The sequence below is a fragment of the Lepisosteus platostomus genome, chromosome 9, assembly GCF_059453375.1.
Source record: "Lepisosteus platostomus isolate fLepPlt1 chromosome 9, fLepPlt1.hap1, whole genome shotgun sequence".
In the NCBI taxonomy this organism is placed as follows: domain Eukaryota; kingdom Metazoa; phylum Chordata; class Actinopteri; order Semionotiformes; family Lepisosteidae; genus Lepisosteus; species Lepisosteus platostomus.
Genome location: NC_142619.1, coordinates 527721 through 550529, shown reverse-complemented (window position 1 = coordinate 550529; position 22809 = coordinate 527721). Strand labels below are relative to the sequence as shown.

Genomic DNA, 22809 nt, shown 5'->3' with positions numbered 1-22809 from the left:
GTCCCGGGTGGGCGTTCCGCTATCGCTCCCGGCTACACCGCAGTACAGCAGTAGAGGGCGATGTCACCCTCCTAGTCGGGCCCATAACGTCAAAGCAGACTTATAGGCCAGGCGAACCAGCGCGGTCTCTGTCCGAGCGGAGTAAGGAGGCACGGGAGTTGAAAATCCAGTCTGGGACCGAGGAGTAACAACCCGCCTGCTTTCACGCCTTCCTGGGGACGATACAGCTACTGTATAACTCTCCACTTCGCAGCTCGAAGGATCAAACACATTTCTAAAATTCCCAGACGATCTCTGGCCTGCAGAGCTCTGTTCACTCAGTCCAGGGGCGTCGAGCTCAGAGGAGTCTGGGGGCTCAGTCCAGGGGCGTTGGGCTCGGGTCTAGGGGCGCCTGGTGTCATTCAATTCTAGTCGTGTTCTCAGTTATGCACTTGGCCTAATTAATTAATTAGCTAAAGAATTGTACCCCTTATACCGAGGTGCAGAGGCGATTTCCAAGTGACAGTAACAGTAATGAAGTGAATGTCCATTGTAATCAGCTGTAAAAACCAGTAAAATCCTGTTCAATTTAGACAGATTAATTGTTCAATCAATTGTAATTGTCGGCTCTCCTGGAACTGAGTTAAAGACTCCGGAATTAAAGATTTGCAGAGCTCATTCTTAATGAAGACAGGTATCTTTTTTTCTGAAAAAAACAATACAAAACAAACAAACATGCATATGTGTTGTTCGCAACAAAGAACTTCAGAGGAAAGTGACGCTCTTGGAGTTGTGTTTAATTCGATACTCCCTTTATGTGATCCGCCTCTGGCCTGCCGCGCCACACCGGTTCGGACACTAGAGGGCAGGTCTGACCGCCGACTGTTCTGCGCTCCGGGTCCGGGGGCTTCTGTGGTCACGAGCACTGAACAGCCTCCGCTCATATTTAGTGCGCTTTCAAAAAGTTTTTTCAGCTGTTTACCACAGAGCATTTAACTTGTTCTGCTGCGGTTGACAGAAATAAAACCAGTTCACCCACGTTTTGTCACGCTTTACATTTTTACTTTGTAGTTCTGTAGTACGATTTAGGAAGTTTGAACGCAGCCTCTGAAAGCGAAGAGTGCGGCAGCTGCTGTAATAATCGCGCACAGCGGACGCGCTGGAGTTCCCCCCGAGGAAATAGCGCTTCCGGCATGAGGCGTCGACAACGACTCGCTGTTTCCTCCAGTCCCGGAGCAGCTCGTACGAATTCAAATTAGAGAGAGGAGCCGATCTGGCCGGGAGATAGTCCTGCTATCTCCTTCAGTACAGCACCGTGCACAGAGTGTCTGACTCTCCACAGTCTCTGCGTCTCTCAGTTCAGTGGGGTGTCAGAGTGTCTGACTCTCCACAGTCTCTGTGTCTCAGTTCAGTGGGGTGCTCACAGTGTCTGACTCTCCACAGTCTCTGTGTCTCTCAGTTCAGTGGGGTGTCAGAGTGTCTGACTCTCCACAGTCTCTGCGTCTCAGTTCAGTGGGGTGTCAGAGTGTCTGACTCTCCACAGTCTCTGTGTCTCTCAGTTCAGTGGGGTGTCAGTGTCTGACTCTCCACAGTCTCTGTGTCTCTCAGTTCAGTGGGGTGTCAGAGTGTCTGACTCTCCACAGTCTCTGTGTCTCAGTTCAGTGGGGTGTCAGTGTCTGACTCTCCACAGTCTCTGCGTCTCTCAGTTCAGTGGGGTGCTCAGAGTGTCTGACTCTCCACAGTCTCTGCGTCTCTCAGTTCAGTGGGGTGCTCAGAGTGTCTGACTCTCCACAGTCTCTGCGTCTCTCAGTTCAGTGGGGTGTCAGAGTGTCTGACTCTCCACAGTCTCTGTGTCTCTCAGTTCAGTGGGGTGTCAGAGTGTCTGACTCTCCACAGTCTCTGTGTCTCAGTTCAGTGGGGTGTCAGAGTGTCTGACTCTCCACAGTCTCTGTGTCTCTCAGTTCAGTGGGGTGCTCAGAGTGTCTGACTCTCCACAGTCTCTGCGTCTCTCAGTTCAGTGGGGTGCTCACAGTGTCTGACTCTCCACAGTCTCTGCGTCTCTCAGTTCAGTGGGGTGTCAGAGTGTCTGACTCTCCACAGTCTCTGTGTCTCAGTTCAGTGGGGTGTCAGAGTGTCTGACTCTCCACAGTCTCTGCGTCTCTCAGTTCAGTGGGGTGCTCAGAGTGTCTGACTCTCCACAGTCTCTGTGTCTCTCAGTTCAGTGGGGTGCTCAGAGTGTCTGACTCTCCACAGTCTCTGTGTCTCAGTTCAGTGGGGTGTCAGAGTGTCTGACTCTCCACAGTCTCTGTGTCTCTCAGTTCAGTGGGGTGCTCACAGTGTCTGACTCTCTAGTCTCTGTGTCTCTCAGTTCAGTGGGGTGTCAGTGTCTGACTCTCCACAGTCTCTGCGTCTCTCAGTTGAGTGGGGTGTCAGAGTGCCTGACTCTCCACAGTCTCTGTGTCTCAGTTCAGTGGGGTGCTCACAGTGTCTGACTCTCCACAGTCTCTGTGTCTCTCAGTTCAGTGGGGTGTCAGAGTGTCTGACTCTCTAGTCTCTGTGTCTCTCAGTTCAGTGGGGTGTCAGAGTGCCTGACTCTCCACAGTCTCTGTGTCTCAGTTCAGTGGGGTGTCAGAGTGTCTGACTCTCCACAGTCTCTGTGTCTCTCAGTTCAGTGGGGTGCTCAGAGTGTCTGACTCTCCACAGTCTCTGTGTCTCAGTTCAGTGGGGTGTCAGAGTGTCTGACTCTCCACAGTCTCTGTGTCTCTCAGTTCAGTGGGGTGCTCAGAGTGTCTGACTCTCCACAGTCTCTGTGTCTCAGTTCAGTGGGGTGCTCAGAGTGTCTGACTCTCCACAGTCTCTGTGTCTCTCAGTTCAGTGGGGTGCTCAGAGTGTCTGACTCTCTAGTCTCTGTGTCTCTCAGTTCAGTGGGGTGTCAGTGTCTGACTCTCCACAGTCTCTGCGTCTCTCAGTTCAGTGGGGTGTCAGAGTGTCTGACTCTCCACAGTCTCTGCGTCTCTCAGTTCAGTGGGGTGTCAGTGTCTGACTCTCCACAGTCTCTGCGTCTCTCAGTTCAGTGGGGTGTCAGAGTGTCTGACTCTCCACAGTCTCTGTGTCTCAGTTCAGTGGGGTGTCAGAGTGTCTGACTCTCCACAGTCTCTGTGTCTCTCAGTTCAGTGGGGTGTCAGTGTCTGACTCTCCACAGTCTCTGTGTCTCTCAGTTCAGTGGGGTGTCAGAGTGTCTGACTCTCCACAGTCTCTGTGTCTCAGTTCAGTGGGGTGTCAGTGTCTGACTCTCCACAGTCTCTGCGTCTCTCAGTTCAGTGGGGTGCTCAGAGTGTCTGACTCTCCACAGTCTCTGCGTCTCTCAGTTCAGTGGGGTGCTCAGAGTGTCTGACTCTCCACAGTCTCTGCGTCTCTCAGTTCAGTGGGGTGCTCAGAGTGTCTGACTCTCCACAGTCTCTGTGTCTCAGTTCAGTGGGGTGTCAGAGTGTCTGACTCTCCACAGTCTCTGTGTCTCTCAGTTCAGTGGGGTGCTCACAGTGTCTGACTCTCTAGTCTCTGTGTCTCTCAGTTCAGTGGGGTGTCAGTGTCTGACTCTCCACAGTCTCTGCGTCTCTCAGTTGAGTGGGGTGTCAGAGTGCCTGACTCTCCACAGTCTCTGTGTCTCAGTTCAGTGGGGTGCTCACAGTGTCTGACTCTCCACAGTCTCTGTGTCTCTCAGTTCAGTGGGGTGTCAGAGTGTCTGACTCTCTAGTCTCTGTGTCTCTCAGTTCAGTGGGGTGTCAGAGTGCCTGACTCTCCACAGTCTCTGTGTCTCAGTTCAGTGGGGTGTCAGAGTGTCTGACTCTCCACAGTCTCTGTGTCTCTCAGTTCAGTGGGGTGCTCAGAGTGTCTGACTCTCCACAGTCTCTGTGTCTCAGTTCAGTGGGGTGTCAGAGTGTCTGACTCTCCACAGTCTCTGTGTCTCTCAGTTCAGTGGGGTGCTCAGAGTGTCTGACTCTCCACAGTCTCTGTGTCTCAGTTCAGTGGGGTGCTCAGAGTGTCTGACTCTCCACAGTCTCTGTGTCTCTCAGTTCAGTGGGGTGCTCAGAGTGTCTGACTCTCTAGTCTCTGTGTCTCTCAGTTCAGTGGGGTGTCAGTGTCTGACTCTCCACAGTCTCTGCGTCTCTCAGTTCAGTGGGGTGTCAGAGTGTCTGACTCTCCACAGTCTCTGCGTCTCTCAGTTCAGTGGGGTGTCAGTGTCTGACTCTCCACAGTCTCTGCGTCTCTCAGTTCAGTGGGGTGTCAGAGTGTCTGACTCTCCACAGTCTCTGTGTCTCTCAGTTCAGTGGGGTGCTCAGAGTGTCTGACTCTCCACAGTCTCTGTGTCTCTCAGTTCAGTGGGGTGCTCAGAGTGTCTGACTCTCCACAGTCTCTGCGTCTCAGTTCAGTGGGGTGCTCAGAGTGTCTGACTCTCCACAGTCTCTGCGTCTCTCAGTTCAGTGGGGTGTCAGAGTGTCTGACTCTCCACAGTCTCTGTGTCTCAGTTCAGTGGGGTGTCAGAGTGTCTGACTCTCCACAGTCTCTGTGTCTCTCAGTTCAGTGGGGTGTCAGAGTGTCTGACTCTCCACAGTCTCTGCGTCTCTCAGTTCAGTGGGGTGTCAGAGTGTCTGACTCTCCACAGTCTCTGCGTCTCTCAGTTCAGTGGGGTGTCAGAGTGTCTGACTCTCCACAGTCTCTGCGTCTCTCAGTTCAGTGGGGTGTCAGAGTGTCTGACTCTCCACAGTCTCTGTGTCTCAGTTCAGTGGGGTGCTCAGAGTGTCTGACTCTCTAGTCTCTGTGTCTCTCAGTTCAGTGGGGTGTCAGTGTCTGACTCTCCACAGTCTCTGCGTCTCTCAGTTCAGTGGGGTGTCAGAGTGTCTGACTCTCCACAGTCTCTGTGTCTCTCAGTTCAGTGGGGTGTCAGTGTCTGACTCTCCACAGTCTCTGTGTCTCAGTTCAGTGGGGTGCTCAGAGTGTCTGACTCTCTAGTCTCTGTGTCTCTCAGTTCAGTGGGGTGTCAGTGTCTGACTCTCCACAGTCTCTGTGTCTCTCAGTTCAGTGGGGTGCTCAGAGTGTCTGACTCTCCACAGTCTCTGTGTCTCAGTTCAGTGGGGTGTCAGAGTGTCTGACTCTCTACAGTCTCTGTGTCTCAGTTCAGTGGGGTGCTCAGAGTGTCTGACTCTCCACAGTCTCTGTGTCTCAGTTCAGTGGGGTGTCAGAGTGTCTGACTCTCCACAGTCTCTGCGTCTCTCAGTTCAGTGGGGTGTCAGTGTCTGACTCTCCACAGTCTCTGTGTCTCTCAGTTCAGTGGGGTGTCAGTGTCTGACTCTCCACAGTCTCTGTGTCTCAGTTCAGTGGGGTGTCAGAGTGTCTGACTCTCCACAGTCTCTGTGTCTCAGTTCAGTGGGGTGCTCAGAGTGTCTGACTCTCTAGTCTCTGTGTCTCTCAGTTCAGTGGGGTGTCAGTGTCTGACTCTCCACAGTCTCTGTGTCTCTCAGTTCAGTGGGGTGCTCAGAGTGTCTGACTCTCCACAGTCTCTGTGTCTCTCAGTTCAGTGGGGTGTCAGAGTGTCTGACTCTCCACAGTCTCTGTGTCTCAGTTCAGTGGGGTGCTCAGAGTGTCTGACTCTCCACAGTCTCTGCGTCTCTCAGTTCAGTGGGGTGCTCAGAGTGTCTGACTCTCCACAGTCTCTGTGTCTCAGTTCAGTGGGGTGTCAGAGTGTCTGACTCTCCACAGTCTCTGTGTCTCAGTTCAGTGGGGTGTCAGAGTGTCTGACTCTCCACAGTCTCTGTGTCTCTCAGTTCAGTGGGGTGCTCAGAGTGTCTGACTCTCCGCAGTCTCTGTGTCTCTCAGTTGAGTGGGGTGTCAGAGTGTCTGACTCTCCACAGTCTCTGTGTCTCAGTTCAGTGGGGTGCTCAGAGTGTCTGACTCTCCACAGTCTCTGTGTCTCTCAGTTCAGTGGGGTGTCAGTGTCTGACTCTCCACAGTCTCTGTGTCTCAGTTCAGTGGGGTGTCAGAGTGTCTGACTCTCCACAGTCTCTGTGTCTCAGTTCAGTGGGGTGCTCAGAGTGTCTGACTCTCTAGTCTCTGTGTCTCTCAGTTCAGTGGGGTGTCAGTGTCTGACTCTCCACAGTCTCTGTGTCTCTCAGTTCAGTGGGGTGCTCAGAGTGTCTGACTCTCCACAGTCTCTGTGTCTCAGTTCAGTGGGGTGTCAGAGTGTCTGACTCTCCACAGTCTCTGTGTCTCTCAGTTCAGTGGGGTGTCAGAGTGTCTGACTCTCCACAGTCTCTGTGTCTCTCAGTTCAGTGGGGTGCTCAGAGTGTCTGACTCTCCACAGTCTCTGTGTCTCTCAGTTCAGTGGGGTGTCAGAGTGTCTGACTCTCCACAGTCTCTGTGTCTCAGTTCAGTGGGGTGCTCAGAGTGTCTGACTCTCCACAGTCTCTGCGTCTCAGTTCAGTGGGGTGTCAGAGTGTCTGACTCTCCACAGTCTCTGCGTCTCAGTTCAGTGGGGTGTCAGAGTGTCTGACTCTCCACAGTCTCTGTGTCTCAGTTCAGTGGGGTGTCAGAGTGTCTGACTCTCCACAGTCTCTGTGTCTCAGTTCAGTGGGGTGTCAGAGTGTCTGACTCTCCACAGTCTCTGTGTCTCTCAGTTCAGTGGGGTGCTCAGAGTGTCTGACTCTCCACAGTCTCTGTGTCTCTCAGTTCAGTGGGGTGCTCAGAGTGTCTGACTCTCCACAGTCTCTGTGTCTCTCAGTTCAGTGGGGTGCTCAGAGTGTCTGACTCTCCACAGTCTCTGCGTCTCTCAGTTCAGTGGGGTGCTCACAGTGTCTGACGGATGATAGCGTGACGCCGACCTGCAGGACTGAACGAGCGAGTCCGTGTCGCTCGGGCACGCGGTCCGACCGGTCTGTCACGTGACGCGCGGGCGGGGTGCGCTCGCAGGTACAGGTGGGCTGTGGCTGCTGTCTGCGGACGTGCATCGCTTTCCTGGTTTCGACTGACTTTAAACAGCAGGACAAAAAAAAAAAACGAAACACGGAGTAGGCAGGACCCACGGAAGGCCGCGGACACGAGAGGGCTTGGTGTTCGACACGGACCGAGCAGGCGGCTGCAGGCGAGCTGCAGGGATATTTTTATCCAGCTTGTTTTTGTTTTTTTTAACGGGTTGGCGCAGGTCGTGCGTGAGGCTGCCGGCTGGCAGGAGGTCTCCCGGCAGGTGAGCGTGGCTCTCTCGTGTGTGTGTGTGTGTGTGTGTGTGTGTGTACCCCGCGGGGCGCGGTGTCGGGCAGGAAGCGCTCCCGTGTTCCAGCTGGGGTGCGCCATCAATCCTTCTCGTTGCTGTTGCTCCTGGGCCCGTGTGGCTGAGTTTATTCCGGTTCGGGGACCCCGGACCCCGGAGCCGCGAGGACTCGGGCCGAGCCCGACAGGAGCAGCAGTCGCGAGAGAGAGAGAGCCCAGGGCAGAAGTCGGTCCGGACTTCCTCAATCCGGCAGAGCGGAGTCACTGCGAGACTCGCGGGTCGGTGGCCGTGCGGGGCTTGACCCCCGGTCCGGGGGAGCTGGTCAGTCGGTCCGCAGGCAGGGTGGCGCTCCGAGAGACTGGACTGTCCTGTCCGAGTAGGCTGGGGCCTTTATAAAACCGTTATAAGGTCGAAGAACAAACGTTTTCTGTTTCATTCTCGAGATGCAGTGTGTTGTTTTCGACCAATATGTTCTGGGCCGCTGAGAACTCACAGACATCACTGCAGCATAAGAGGGGTACACCAGAGGTACAGTATTTACACTGCAGCATCAGAGGGGTACACCAGGGGTACAGTATTTACACTGCAGTATAAAGAGGGGTGTTTCTTTACCGACTCCAGTATTGAAGTGGTCTGTTTGCTGTGTTGTGTGAGGCTGGTTTTGTCTGGTGTGGCAGACGCTGTTGTGTTGTGTGGTTGGTGTTGTGTGAGTAAGATTGCTGCTCTGACCTGTGTGTGCTTCTTTTAAGGGGTTCAGTGATGTGGGGCTGCGGTGTCCTGTGGGTGTGGCAGCTGTCACTGGTGTGTCTCTCAGTGTCCAGGAGTCTCAACAGAAATGAAGGTAAGTGTGTCTCTCGCAGGGGGCTCTGTCTGTCCGTCCGTCCAAGGTGCTTTCTGAGCAGGACCGAATGAAACCAAACTAGACAAAATAAAATCTTCAGACATATTACAGACATTTAAAACAAACACATATCATCAGATATTTACATACATTTATGCCATGCTGAAAAGAGAAGAAAGACAACACAACGTTTCGGCCTTGGATCCTTCTTAGGGTGTCACCTTCTTCTCTTTTCAGGTGGAATAAATCTGTTACTTGTTCCTTTGCAGCCTACGCCTGCTGACGTAGCTCCCCACCTGAAATATTTACATCTACTGTAGACAGATGGAGTATTATTGGGAGACAGACTCACTGGTCCTCAGGCTGTGACAGGAGATCACATACTGGGCTGCCAGATCCACTGAGTTCCCTCCTCCCTCTCCCAGTAGGATTGAGAGTTGTTGTGATTCTGGCAGGTGTGGGAACTCTGGGATTAGATTTCTGAGTTTAGGGAAGGATGTTTCTCTAATCCCAGAGTATCTGTCCCAGTGCAGTAGGAAGTGCACCTCTGTCTCTATTTCTCCCCGCTGGCAGTGGGAGCACAGCCTGTCCTCTCTAGGCAGCCAGGTCTGCCTGTGTCCAGTGTGTGTGTCCAGGCTGTGGTCACTGAGCCTGTCCTCTCTGGGCAGCCAGGTCTGCCTGTGTCCAGTTTCTCTGGCCAGGCTGTGGTCACTGAGCCTGTCCTTTCTGGGCAGCCAGGTCTGCCTGTGTCCAGTGTGTGTGTCCAGGCTGTGGTCACTGAACCTGTCCTCTCTGGGCAGTCAGGTCAGCCTGTGTCCAGTCTCTATGGCCAGGCTCTGGTCACTGAGCCTGTACTTGCCAGGGTCTGGTTCTTTTTGCTTTTTCTTATCTTGGTCAAATATTCAGCTAGTGGTTATTGTCTGTTTAGGGTTCTGTAGCGTTCCAGTTGGTGTTGTCTATGTGTGTCTCTCTCAGCTGTCTGTCTCTCTCTCCCTCAGTGTTCCTGGAGCAGCAGGAAGCTGGATCTTTCCTGAGCCGCTCTCTGCTGTTCAACAGCTGGGACATGGAGCTGGTGGTGCCGGGGAACCTGGAGAGGGAGTGTATGGAGGAGATCTGCTCGTACGAGGAGGCCAGGGAGGTGTTCGAGGACGCTGCGAAAACGGTGAGACCGATCTCCACACATACTGACCGTCCGGACACCGCAGTTCACCGACACTGACCGGACACCGCAGCACTCCGACACTGACCGGACACCGCAGCACTCCGACACTGACCGGACACCGCAGCGCTCAGACACTGACCGGACACCGCAGCACTCCGACACTGACCGGACACCGCAGCGCACCGACACTGACCGGACACCGCAGCTCACCGACGCTGACCGGACACCGCAGCGCTCCGACGCTGACCGGACACCGCAGCGCTCAGACACTGACCGGACACCGCAGCACTCCGACACTGACCGGACACTGACACTGTATGGAAATATTTTTAATGTTGTCTGTAACTAGTGCTGCACTGAACGCGATGTTGTCTTTCTTTCCAGAATGCTTTTTGGAAGGACTATGTGCATGCTCATGGTAATTCAGCTGGTATTTTTCTACTTCTTCTTAGCCGGCGGTGTTGCTACAGTGTGTGTAAGAGAGTTGAGGGTCCAGTGTCCCAGTGTCTGCGTGCATGTGTTTCTGTATCTGTAAAGATCACATCTGAGAGCCTTCCAGCTGATCTCGGAGAGAGAGGGAGGGAGCAGGGGAGACAGAGAGAGACTGTCCAGTGTCTTCAGGTGTGAGGAGAGAGAGAGAGACTGTCCAGTGTCTTCAGGTGTGAGGAGAGAGAGAGAGACTGTCCAGTGTCTTCAGGTGTGAGGAGAGAGAGAGAGACTGTCCAGTGTCTTCAGGTGTGAGGAGAGAGAGAGAGACTGTCCAGTGTCTTCAGGTGTGAGGAGAGAGAGAGAGACTGTCCAGTGTCTTCAGGTGTGAGGAGAGAGGGAGAGACTGTCCAGTGTCTTCAGGTGTGAGGAGAGAGAGACTGTCCAGTGTCTTCAGGTGTGAGGAGAGAGGGAGAGACTGTCCAGTGTCTTCAGGTGTGAGGAGAGAGGGAGAGACTGTCCAGTGTCTTCAGGTGTGAGGAGAGAGAGACTGTCCAGTGTCTTCAGGTGTGAGGAGAGAGAGAGAGACTGTCCAGTGTCTTCAGGTGTGAGGAGAGAGAGAGAGAGAGACTGTCCAGTGTCTTCAGGTGTGAGGAGAGAGAGAGAGAGAGACTGTCCAGTGTCTTCAGGTGTGAGGAGAGAGAGAGAGAGAGACTGTCCAGTGTCTTCAGGTGTGAGGAGAGAGAGAGAGAGACTGTCCAGTGTCTTCAGGTGTGAGGAGAGAGGGAGAGACTGTCCAGTGTCTTCAGGTGTGAGGAGAGAGAGAGAGACTGTCCAGTGTCTTCAGGTGTGAGGAGAGAGAGACTGTCCAGTGTCTTCAGGTGTGAGGAGAGAGGGAGAGACTGTCCAGTGTCTTCAGGTGTGAGGAGAGAGAGACTGTCCAGTGTCTTCAGGTGTGAGGAGAGAGAGAGAGACTGTCCAGTGTCTTCAGGTGTGAGGAGAGAGAGAGAGAGAGACTGTCCAGTGTCTTCAGGTGTGAGGAGAGAGAGAGAGACTGTCCAGTGTCTTCAGGTGTGAGGAGAGAGAGAGAGACTGTCCAGTGTCTTCAGGTGTGAGGAGAGAGAGAGAGAGACTGTCCAGTGTCTTCAGGTGTGAGGAGAGAGAGAGAGAGACTGTCCAGTGTCTTCAGGTGTGAGGAGAGAGAGAGAGACTGTCCAGTGTCTTCAGGTGTGAGGAGAGAGGGAGGGAGCGGGGAGAGAGAGCTGTGTCCTCTGCCCCGGAAAGAAAAGGAGACGCTCTGAAGAGATGAGGGGGTGTAACCAGGTGTGTCTCTGTTCCAGACCATTCTCCCCGTGTGGACGTTGCTGGGCTGGTCGCTGGACTCCTGGCCCTCCTGGTCACCGTGGTGATCGCTGTGGTCGTGGGCTGTTACTGCTACAGAGCCAGGCACAAGCCCAGCCGAGCGGGCAGGTACTGGACCACCGTGCCTGTCCCTGTCGGTCTGCTGCAGCTCGTCTCTCTCTCTCTCTCTCTCTCTCTCTCTCTCTCTCTCTCTCTCTCTCTCTCTCTCTCTCTCTCTCTCTCTCTCTCTCTCTCTCTCTCAATTCAATTCAATTCAAGGTGCTTTATTAGCATGACCGATGGGTACAATCAGTGTTGCCAAAGCAAATACAAATAATAAAATCATGGAACAAAAACAAAGTAAAATAAAATCTACAGACATGTTACAGACATTTACAACAGAGACATGTCATAAAATATTGACATATACTGTAGGCGGCTGGAGCATTATTGGGAGACGGACTCACTGTTCCTCAGGCTGTGACAGGAGATCACATACTGGGCTGCCAGATCAACTGAGTTCCCTCCTCCCTCTCCCAGTAGGATTGGGACCTGTTGTGATTCTGGCAGGTGTGGGAACTCTGGGATTAGATTTCTGAATTTGGGGAAGAATGTTTCTCTAATCCCAGAGAATCTGTCCCAGTGCAGTAGGAAGTGCACCTCTGTCTCTATTTCTCCCTGCTGGTAGTGGGAGCACAGCCTGTCCTCTCTGGGCAGCCAGGTCTGTCTGTGTCCAGTGTGTGTGTCCAGGCTGTGGTCACTGAGCCTGTCCTCTCTGGGCAGCCAGGTCTGCCTGTGTCCAGTGTGTGTGTCCAGGCTGTGGTCACTGAGCCTGTCCTCTCTGGGCAGCCAGGTCTGCCTGTGTCGCCCAGTTTCTATGGCCAGGTTGTGGTCACTGAGCCTGTACTTCGTCAGGGTCTGTAGCTCTCTCTCTCTCTCTCTCTCTCTCTCTCTCTCTCTCTCTCTCTCTCTCTCTCTCTCTCTCTCTCTCTCTCTCTCTCTCTGTGCCTCCCCTCTCTCTCTTTCTCTGTGCCTCCTCTCTTTCTCTCTGTGCCTCGTCTTTCTCTCTCTCTCTGTGCCTCGTCTCTCTTTCTCTGTGCCTCCTCTCTCTCTCTTTCCCTGTGCCTCCTCTCTCTCTCTTTCTCTGTGCCTCGTCTCTCTCTCTCTGTGCCTCGTCTCTCTCTCTCTGTGCCTCGTCTCTCTCTCTCTCTCTGTGCCTCCTCTCACTCTCTCTCTCTGTGCCTCCTCTCTCTCTCTTTCTCTGTGCCTCGTCTTTCTCTCTCTCTCTGTGCCTCGTCTCTCTCTCTCTCTCTCTCTGTGCCTCCTCTCTCTCCGCCCCTCTGGGAGGCACTGTTGACGTCCTGCTGGCGTGACTGACCCCGGCTCCTGTCTCCTCCCAGCGTGCCCGTGCGGATGCCCGGAGATAGCCAGGTCCCTCCGGAGTCTGTGCCCCTGACGCCCCTCCCTGCCCCCGGCCTGCCCTCCTACCACGAGGCGCTGGCGCACAGCGGGCAGCACGACGCGCCCCCGCCCCCCTACACTGGGTGAGCGCCGAGTCCGCCGCCGGCGACGAGGACGATGAAGAAACGACCCCCTCACTCATCTCCATTTGTGTCCGCAGGGAGGTCCCGTCAGAAACCCCCGCAGAGCCGGACCAGTGAGGAGGAGGAGGAGGAGGAGGAGAGGACGGGGACTGGGGAGGGGCGGGGGAGGAAGAGCGGCCGTGTGTCCGTCTGCCGGCCCGGGGGGAGACGCTGTCCGCGGTGGGGTCTCCGGGGGGCCGGACTTTGGCCGGGGGTCCCACTGGACAGGGCTTTTAACATGGAACAGCCAGACTCGTCTTTTTAATTCAGGAGCGAATGTTTGTGTGTCTTTTTTCAATAAATGTCCGACCCAGACTGGAACTGCCCCAGTGCTTGTGTGTGGAGCAGGGCGGGGGGTGGACAGAGGGGCAGGAGGGGTGGACGGCGGGGCAGGAGGGGTGGATGGCGGGGCAGGAGGGGTGGACTGCGAGGCAGGAGGGGTGGACAGGAGGGGCAGGAGGGCTGGACAAGAGGGGTGAACAGCGGGGCAGGAGGGGTGGATGGCGGGGCAGGAGGGGTGGACAGGAGGGGCAGGAGGGGTGGGCAGGAGGGGTAAACAGGAGGGGCAGGAGGGGTGGACTGCGAGGCAGGAGTTTGTAATTCCAGCAGCTGGACGTGACTTGTCGAACCCGCGACACCTGGAGCAGAGGGCGTTGGCCACTGGCGGTTCTTTCGGACCCGCCGCGAGAACGGGAGACCGGGACAGGGACGGGACACCCGGAGAACCCTGCCGGAGGAGTGAGACCCTGGTTCGGGAAGGACGGGACACATTTTTAGATCATGTGCACAGCAGACTGGGGAGAGCAGCTCTGAGGCTGTCTCCGTGGGTGGCCACGGACAGGTGAGGGCGGTGTGACACGGGGGTCGTGGACGGGCTGGAGAACGGGCTTTTCAAACGCTGCAAGACTTCCGGCACAGCAGAGGGCGCAGCATCGCCAGTGTCCAGCAGAGGGCGCCTGCGCGCCAGCATTGTCTGGAGTGAGCTGGTACAGTGCCCTCTGGTGTACACGGCCTTTATCTGATCGGGGGAGAAGATTTATCCCATTTGTATTGTAGACACTTGGCACCCTGTTGCAGTATAGGCCACAGTCCCAGTACAGTAGACCAGTCCTGTTACAATAGGGGCTACAGTCCCAGTACAGTAGGACAGTCTGTTACAATAGGGGCTACAGTACCAGTACAGTAGGACAGTCTGTTACAATAGGAGCTACAGTCCCAGTACAGTAGGACAGTCTGTTACAATAGGAGCTACAGTCCCAGTACAGTAGAACAGTCTGTTACAATAGGAGCCACAGTCCCAGTACAGTAGACCAGTCCTGTTACAATAGGGGCTACAGTCCCAGTCCAGTAGGACAGTCTGTTACAATAGGAGCTACAGTCCCAGTACAGTAGGACAGTCTGTTACAGTAGGAGCTACAATCCCAGTGCAGTAGAACAGTCCTGTTACAATAGGGGCTACAGTCCCAGTACAGTAGGACAGTCCTGTTACAATAGGAGCTACAGTCCCAGTGCAGAACAACAGTCCTGTTACAATAGGGGCTACAGTCCCAGTACAGTAGGACATTCTGTTACAGTAGGAGCTACAGTCCCAGTGCAGTAGACCAGTCCTGTTAAAATAGGAGCTACAGTCCCAGTACAGTAGACCAGTCTGTTACAATAGGAGCTACAGTCCCAGTGCAGCAGGACAGTCTTTTACAATAGGAGCTACAGTCCCAGTACAGTAGGACAGTCTGTTACAATAGGAGCTACAGTCCCAGTACAGTAGAACAGTCTGTTACAATAGGAGCTACAGTCCCAGTACAGTAGACCAGTCCTGTTACAATAGGGGCTACAGTCCCAGTACAGTAGGACAGTCTGTTACAATAGGGGCTACAGTCCCAGTACAGTAGACCAGTCCTGTTACAATAGGAGCTACAGTCCCAGTACAGTAGACCAGTCGTGTTACAATAGGGGCTACAGTCCCAGTACAGTAGGACAGTCTGTTACAATAGGGGCTACAGTCCCAGTACAGTAGACCAGTCCTGTTACAATAGGAGCTACAGTCCCAGTACAGTAGACCAGTCCTGTTACAATAGGAGCTACAGTCCCAGTACAGTAGAACAGCCCTGTTACAGTAGGAGCTACAGTCCCAGTACAGTAGACCAGTCTGTTACAATAGGAGCTACAGTCCCAGTGCAGTAGGACAGTCCAGTTACAATAGGAGCTACAGTCCCAGTACAGTAGGACAGTCCTGTTACAATAGGAGCTACAGTCCCAGTACAGTAGAACAGTCTGTTACAATAGGAGCTACAGTCCCAGTACAGTAGGAGAGTCCAGTTACAATAGGAGCTACAGTCCCAGTACAGTAGACCAGTCTGTTACAATAGGAGCTACAGTCCCAGTACAGTAGAACAGTCCTGTTACAATAGGAGCTACAGTCCCAGTACAGTAGAACAGTCTGTTACAGTAGGAGCTACAGTCCCAGTACAGTAGAACAGTCTGTTACAATAGGAGCTACAGTCCCAGTACAGTAGAACAGTCTGTTACAGTAGGAGCTACAGTCCCAGTACAGTAGGACAGTCTGTTACAATAGGAGCTACAGTCCCAGTACAGTAGGACAGTCTGTTACAATAGGAGCTACAGTCCCAGTGCAGTAGAACAGTCTGTTACAATAGGAGCTACAGTCCCAGTACAGTAGAACAGTCCTGTTACAATAGGAGCTACAGTCCCAGTACAGTAGACCAGTCCTGTTACAATAGGGGCTACAGTCCCAGTACAGTAGGACAGTCTGTTACAATAGGGGCTACAGTCCCAGTACAGTAGACCAGTCCTGTTACAATAGGAGCTACAGTCCCAGTACAGTAGACCAGTCGTGTTACAATAGGGGCTACAGTCCCAGTACAGTAGGACAGTCTGTTACAATAGGGGCTACAGTCCCAGTACAGTAGACCAGTCCTGTTACAATAGGAGCTACAGTCCCAGTACAGTAGACCAGTCCTGTTACAATAGGAGCTACAGTCCCAGTACAGTAGAACAGCCCTGTTACAGTAGGAGCTACAGTCCCAGTACAGTAGACCAGTCTGTTACAATAGGAGCTACAGTCCCAGTGCAGTAGGACAGTCCAGTTACAATAGGAGCTACAGTCCCAGTACAGTAGGACAGTCCTGTTACAATAGGAGCTACAGTCCCAGTACAGTAGAACAGTCTGTTACAATAGGAGCTACAGTCCCAGTACAGTAGGAGAGTCCAGTTACAATAGGAGCTACAGTCCCAGTACAGTAGACCAGTCTGTTACAATAGGAGCTACAGTCCCAGTACAGTAGAACAGTCCTGTTACAATAGGAGCTACAGTCCCAGTACAGTAGAACAGTCTGTTACAGTAGGAGCTACAGTCCCAGTACAGTAGAACAGTCTGTTACAATAGGAGCTACAGTCCCAGTACAGTAGAACAGTCTGTTACAGTAGGAGCTACAGTCCCAGTACAGTAGGACAGTCTGTTACAATAGGAGCTACAGTCCCAGTACAGTAGGACAGTCTGTTACAATAGGAGCTACAGTCCCAGTGCAGTAGAACAGTCTGTTACAATAGGAGCTACAGTCCCAGTACAGTAGAACAGTCCTGTTACAATAGGAGCTCCAGTCCCAGTACAGTAGAACAGCCCTGTTACAGTAGGAGCTACAGTCCCAGTGCAGTAGGACAGTCCTGTTACTCAGTCCACCTGGTGCAGAATGCTGACTGTGTCTGCGCTGGGGATGAAGTGAGTCCCCTGCTCTATTTAGCGTGGGATTGAAATCTCTATTAGAAATGCAGTTTACTACAGTAGTGGCACGTGAACGCTTTTGCTCTGTTTCTCTGGAGCGCCGGGATCCGCGCGCCCTGCAGGGAGCGAGCTGTAACAGCGCCTGCGGGCACGAGCCGGAGAGGGTCGCTCGCGCGACCACAGTGCCGGATCCTGCGAGGGCGCTTTCCTATTGGCCCGCGCCGGCCGGCCCGTCTCCCCTGGCAACCGCGAAGCACCGCGCGCTGGTGGACCTGCGAGAAACATCAGCGAGGAGACGGAAGGGGTTGCGGGGGGGGGGGTTCGTGACGTCAGACGGCTGCGCAGGGGATCTGCGCAGAGCTGCGGGCTTCTGCGCTGGGACTGTGGAGGACGCTGCGTGCTGTTTGCACTCGTTTCGAGAATTAAGAGGAAGACTTTGTCCGTGATGACTTCGTCCGTCTTTACCCGAGGCAACAGACCTAAAACAACACAAGCGTGGTGTCGTGATCCCATAGGTCACGCAGGCTTGTGTGGCGGGGCTGACTGGTGGGGGACTGGGGTCCGAGTCCGGCTCGCGGCAGTCTCTGTCCACGCTGTCCCTCGGTGTCGCCAAGCTCTGCAGGAGCGCAGGCGGGAAACGGGCCCGTTTAACATTCCCGGAAACTACGGGGGCGCGAGTTCAGGGCGCTGCACCGTTTCCCACCCTCCAGGAGAGACACAGCTATACCGCCGGACCAGGGGTCCCCCGTGCTGGTCCTGGAGCCACAGACACCTGCCGGCCCGGGCAGGTCAGCGCAGCCCTGCCTGAACTGGCCATTGGCCCGACTGGAGCTCCTGCAGTCGGGATGGTATTTCACTCGGGAAACGCAGTCCTGGAAGGGGACCATCAAGTGGATTTAAGATCTGGGAACAGTCACACCATCCCTAGCAATCCTGCTGTTAAGACAATGAATACCTGGGTTGTGTATTTAAGCGCAGGTCTGGTGTGTGGGTCTCCAGGACTGGGATTGAGGACACCTGCCCTAAACACAGTGACCTTCAACCCCTGACTGAACACCCCCAGAGCCCCATAAGGACTGGGGTCTCAGGGACTGAACTGAGCCAGTTACTGTCCTCAAACTGACCTTTAACCCCTGACTGAACACCCCCAGAGCCCCATAAGGACTGGGCTCTCAGGGTCTAAACTGAGCCAGTTACTGTCCTCACACTGAAAATAATACTAATTAGAGGAAGTCGTTGCATGAAATAGATATGCTTTAACCCCTGACTGAACACCCCCAGAGTCCCTGAAGGACTGGGGTCTCAGAGACTGAACTGAGCCAGTTACTGTCCTCATGAGCCCAGATTCACAGTGACCTTTAACCCCTGAGTGAAGACCCCCAGAGCCCCTGAAGGACTGGGGTCTCAGGGACTGAACTGAGCCAGTTACTGTCCTCACACTGACCTTTAACCCCTGAGTGAAGACCCCCAGAGCCCCTGAAGGACTGGGGTCTCAGAGTCTGAACTGAGCCAGTTACTGTCCTCACACTGACCTTTAACCCCTGAGTGAAGACCCCCAGAGCCCCTGAAGGACTGGGGTCTCAGAGTCTGAACTGAGCCAGTTACTGTCCTCATGAGCCCAGATTCACGGTGACCTTTAACCCCTGACTGAAGACCCCCAGAGCCCCTGAAGGACTGGGGTCTCAAGAGTCTGAACTGAGCCAGTTACTGTCCTCATGAGCCCAGATTCACGGTGACCTTTAACCCCTGACTGAAGACCCCCGAGGAGACCGGAGACTCTGCTGGTGACCGGCGTGGGGTGGGTCGCCCCAGGAATGGGCAATGATCTAGACATGGCGCCCCTCGCTGATGCAGCACCCCCGCTGCCCTGCAGGGGTCGCTGAGGCGTCCTCCTTGACGTGGAGGGAAACCAGCAAGTGCATTCGAATGAGTGGTGTTCACTGGGACACGCGCTATCCCCCAGAGGTGGCAAAATCCGGACTCCGTCCGGGGCCAGGTGTCTGCTGACACCCCCTCGAACCCTCACCCCTACCCCTCACAGCACGGTGCTGCGGTTTACCGGGTCTCTGCCTCCCTCTCTCCCTGACTCGGGATGCGCTTGGCCCGCCGTCGGCCTTTTGTTGATTTACCGACACGCCAGCCTCTGCCCGCCGGGGTCGCCCCTCCGCCCGCGCGCAGCAGAAACGGCCCCCTTCCTCCGAGCGGCGCGGCTCGGCACCCCTCCCCCTCCTCCCCCCCCCCCTTTTGTCAGTTTCGACCTGAAATGTATGCCGGGAAGATTTCAGCTTAGCTGCTGCGTGTGTGTGTGAGAGAGAGAGAAAGAGACGGGGAGGGAGAGAGAGAGAGTGTGAGTGAGGCAGGCAGGCGCTTCTCAAACATGGCGGCTTTGCAGGAAAATGACTGAAAATGTGCAGAGACAGGAGCCGTAACGAGCCGAGGGATTTTATAAAACGGCGCACGGAACCCGAGACCGGGCTTTTGCTGGGAGACTAAAAACGAAACAAAGCAAAGCAACAGCAGCAACAACAACAAAAAAAATTGCACGCGTGATTTTTCTTCCTGCGTGTGCGCAAAGGGAGGGGGCGCGTTCTTATTTTTGTTTTGTTTTTTTTGCGTGGAAAAAAAAAACACATAATAACCTGGATTTCTCTCCCCCCGTCTCTCTTCCCCACCTCCCAGCCATAACAGGAGACAGGGGGGAGAAGAGGAGAGAGAGAGAGACAGAGGCGGCATCGGCCAGCGAGCTATAAAGGAGAAAAGAGACTGACAGACTGATTTTTTAGAAACGTCTCTCCTCAGACACGGGCTCGCTTGCCTGCCAGACTCAGACGGCACCAGAAAACGCTGGAGACGACAGAGGGGAGAGAGAGAGAGAGGAAATAAAGGGATTTTTTTTTGTGTGTGAATCTATCTTCGGCTGCCCCCCTCTCTCTCCTCCGACACCCTCCTCCTCCTCCTCCTCTTCAGCTACCCCCCCGCGCCTCTTTCCTCTCTCTCTCTCTCTGATTTCATTCCTAAAGAGAAGCGCCGTCTATGTGATCGCCACATTAGTCTCTGTTTAAACCCCCCTCCCCGCTCCCATAAATTTTCATGGATAGAAATTATCCAGCAGCAGGATTCGGCGACCTGGGTGCCGGGACGGGATGGACGTACGAGCGCTCTGCAAAAGCGAGGTAAAGCCGGGAGGGAGGTGTGTGCTGGGGGGGGGCTGAGCTGCGACCTGTCCTTTGCGACAATACTCGCTTGTTGTCTGTTTCTCTCTGCTCTCGACGCGTTAATTCGGGCTCTTGGGTCGCCGCGTTGCTTTCACTTGAGTTGCCGGGGGTGGTCTGGCGGACGGGTGAATGCATTCTCCAAATTGCGTGGGGTGCGTGGTGTATTCTAATGCGTGGATGAGTGAGCGAGACCTGAGATAGGAGAGCGAAAGAGAGAGAGGGGAGAAGGGAGAGAGAGAGAGAGAGGGGGGGATGGGTTAGGGATGTATGGGTTTCTTTAAAAAAAATAACCCTTCTGCAGCTGTGATACAAATGCACGTTTAGGGCGACAAAGCTGACTTCTGTCAGCGCGCAGGCTTTCTGAAGCCGCGCTATATAGTCTCTGCCGTTGCCCCTGTTTCTTGCGTCGACGGGGCTGCGATTAGAATAATGCATGTTTATGTGTGTGCAACACATGCAATTATATTTACACACACGCACGTACGGTGGTAGGGTATGGCGGGCTGTTGTGCACGATGCGAGTGACGGGGTTTTTTTTTTTTGTTGTAGCTTGCGATGTGATTTGGGTTCCCAAAAAAGAAAATCGTGCATGCAAAATTAAAAAAAAAAACCCAAAACAAACAGAAATTGAGGAACCGCGGCGGCGTCCGCACGCTGGTCTTGGGCTGTCTTGCAGAAACCAGCCCTGAGCCCGAGTAATTACTGCCCGTATGCAGATGAGCCAGCGGCCCCGGCCCCTTATCGCTGTTTTATCATCACGACCATTAGCTCAATAAACAGGTGCTGATAGGTGATTAATTATGCAAATACAATCAAATTAGGGGGGGGGGGTAAGAGGGAAAAAAGATAGCCCCCCAGAAGCGCTGAGATACGCGGTCATTGTAAAACGCAAATCTTCAGACGCAGATGGGAGGCCTTCATTCGGAGGTGCAGCTAAAATTTCACAAATGCACGTCCGCACGCATTTCGAAGATGCCGTCTTTAAATACTGTTTACGGCCAGAGGACTCGTTTTTGTTAAAAAGATATTGTACCATCACCTTCCAAACCCTCTAAATAGTGATAATAATGATGGTGATGAAAATAAAAACAGCGGCCGGACGTGCGATGGGCGGTCAGCCGGGAGAAGGTGTTTTCACCGGGTCGTGATACAAAACAGAGGAGGGTGGAGGCGAGACGAGAAGATACCAGCGGTGAAATTCAATAAAATAAAGCGTAATAAAGAGAAAGAGGGTGGGAAATGGCGTTTTTTTTCCCCTGCAGAGGCAGGCGGTACGTGTGTGTGTCTGTGTGCGCCGGAGCCCAGAGGCCTAGTCGGGCAGATTGAAGCCTGAACTCGAGTTGACAACGGAGGGGGGAAAATCAGTATTTTGGTGGCTGTCGATGCTACCGTCCATATTATTGTTGTCAGGGGCAGGAGTAGTTCACAAATCCCAGGGGTGGCGGCGTTTCATGAGGTGGAATGACCCCAAAACAAAAATCGAAGACGACGACGGCGAGAACTGCGTTTTCATTTGGGGTGTTGTTGGGGGAGGTTCGGGGTCGTCTCTGGCGGCGCTATAAATAAACATTCCGGTCTCTGCCTGCTTCCCAAAAATTCTGTGTTATTATATTTCTGCGATATATAATATTTGTTGAGAGAGGTTGTGGAGTATTGTTTAAGAAACAAGCTGTTGACATCGTGTTGCAGACACGGTAAGCAGCTCAATGAATTTGACCAAACTGCGTGTGTGTGTTTATTTAAATAAAATGTATCCAGAATGCATCCTTTGAGCTGTGTGTTTTAAAATAAGAGTTTAAACATGAAAAGTGCTCCTACCACCACTGACACTAATGAAATTTAATGCCCTAGGTGCTCTAGGGAAAATTAATGTATGTTAATAAAGACAGCTATTTAGTAAAGGTATACCTAGATACAATTTTGAATATGAGGTTCATTACTCCTGTAAATAAATCACCAGTAACGAGGTGGGAGATACTGCCTCCTGTAGAACAGTGCAGTACAACGGTCCTGTTACAATAGAGGCTACAGTCCCAGTACAGTAAAACAGTCCTGTTACAATAGGAGCTACAGTCCCAGTGCAGTAGAACAGTCCTGTTCCAATAGGGGCAACAGTCCCAGTACAGTAAAACAGTCCTGTTATAATAGGAGCTACAGTCCCAGTGCAGTAGAACAGTCCTGTTACAATAGGGGCTACAGTCCCAGTACAGTAAAACAGTCCTGTTACAATAGGAGCTACAGTCCCAGTACAGTAGAACAGTCCTTTTACAATAGGAGCTCCAGTCCCAGTACAGTAGAACAGTCCTGTTACAATAGGAGCTCCAGTCCCAGTACAGTAGAACAGTCTGTTACAATAGGAGCTACAGTCCCAGTACAGTAGGACAGTCTGTTACAATAGGAGCTACAGTCCCAGTACAGAACAACAGTCCTGTTACAACAGGGGCTACAGTCCCAGTGCAGCAGAAAGGGTGCCGGTGAATTTGGGCACTGGAATGGCTCTGTCCTGGGCTCTTGCATTGCTGCCAGAGCTGAAGGTCTGTTTCGGGATGCGGTCTCGGACCCTCACCCAGGCACCAGGCAGCAGGGGGCTGTTGCTGCTCAGAACAGCAGCGAGGCAGGGCCTGATACAGAAGCTCGCTGTGTGTTGGCCCCCCCCGTGAAGGGGGTTTGAAAACTCCTCGGCGCGACCCACAGTGCAACGCCGGCAGGGGTACCCTGTGCCTTTCCGACGCCGATTCCGCGCGCGTGACCCCTGTGGATTCGACCCGTACGGAGAGAGTGTGATCGCTGAGTGAGGCTCCGGCGCATCGTCCAAGTTCTCTGTGTTTGTAGTGCCAAGGAATCAGCTTCAAGCACTGGGCAGTGTGGTCCACACTCCCAGTAGTGCCCCCTGTCCTGACTGGAAGATTTGTGTCTTGAGAAAAGGCAGGGTGGCTGGGTATCCTGTTCCCTCCTCCCACCCCCTCTGTGTACAGTAGAGCCCATCCAGCTGTGTCTGGAGCTAATCCAGGTCTCAGCAATGGGGCTGGTCAGTTTGTTACCCAATCCCCCCTCTGTCTGTGTACAGTGGAGCCTCCTGTCCTGACCGGAGGAGCTCATCCAGCTGTGTCTGGAGCGAAGACGGGGGGGGATTCTCATGTTGGGGTCCCCTCGCGGTCATTAGTGTTGGCGTCGGGCGTTTGATTGTCCGTCACTCTGATGCTGTGCAGAGTCGTGTCCAGAGGGATGCTGACCTCTCGTCCCTCTGCCGGTCAGCGAGGGG

General features: G+C 53.7%; 2 protein-coding genes across 7 annotated transcripts in view; both read left to right on the top strand.

The window, feature by feature from the left end:
- The first annotated feature begins 6923 nt into the window (after positions 1-6923).
- On the top strand, positions 6924-12908 carry prrg2 (proline rich Gla (G-carboxyglutamic acid) 2). Of its 2 annotated transcripts, none has more exons than XM_088646222.1 (7): positions 6924-7216; positions 7990-8081; positions 9080-9243; positions 9628-9661; positions 11010-11139; positions 12411-12554; positions 12632-12908. In XM_088646222.1, the coding sequence occupies exons 2-7, from the start codon at positions 8000-8002 to the stop codon at positions 12669-12671; spliced, it is 594 nt and encodes a 197-aa protein (XP_088502348.1). In that variant the 5' UTR covers positions 6924-7216; positions 7990-7999; the 3' UTR covers positions 12672-12908. The 2 variants fall into 2 exon arrangements, with proteins under 2 accessions (XP_088502348.1, XP_088502349.1); XM_088646223.1 differs by lacking the exon at positions 6924-7216 and adding an exon at positions 7353-7518.
- A 5714-nt stretch (positions 12909-18622) lies between these two features.
- prr12b (proline rich 12b) overlaps positions 18623-22809 on the top strand; it is a 28956-nt gene continuing 24769 nt past the window's right edge. For 3 of the 5 annotated variants that reach the window (XM_088646144.1, XM_088646147.1, XM_088646142.1), the window contains exon 1: positions 18623-19505. In XM_088646144.1, coding sequence (XP_088502270.1) covers positions 19423-19505 — 83 coding nt within the window. In that variant the 5' untranslated portion in view covers positions 18623-19422. The remainder of the gene's footprint in view (positions 19506-22809) is intronic. The other 2 variants (XM_088646146.1, XM_088646143.1) reach the window with 1 other exon arrangement.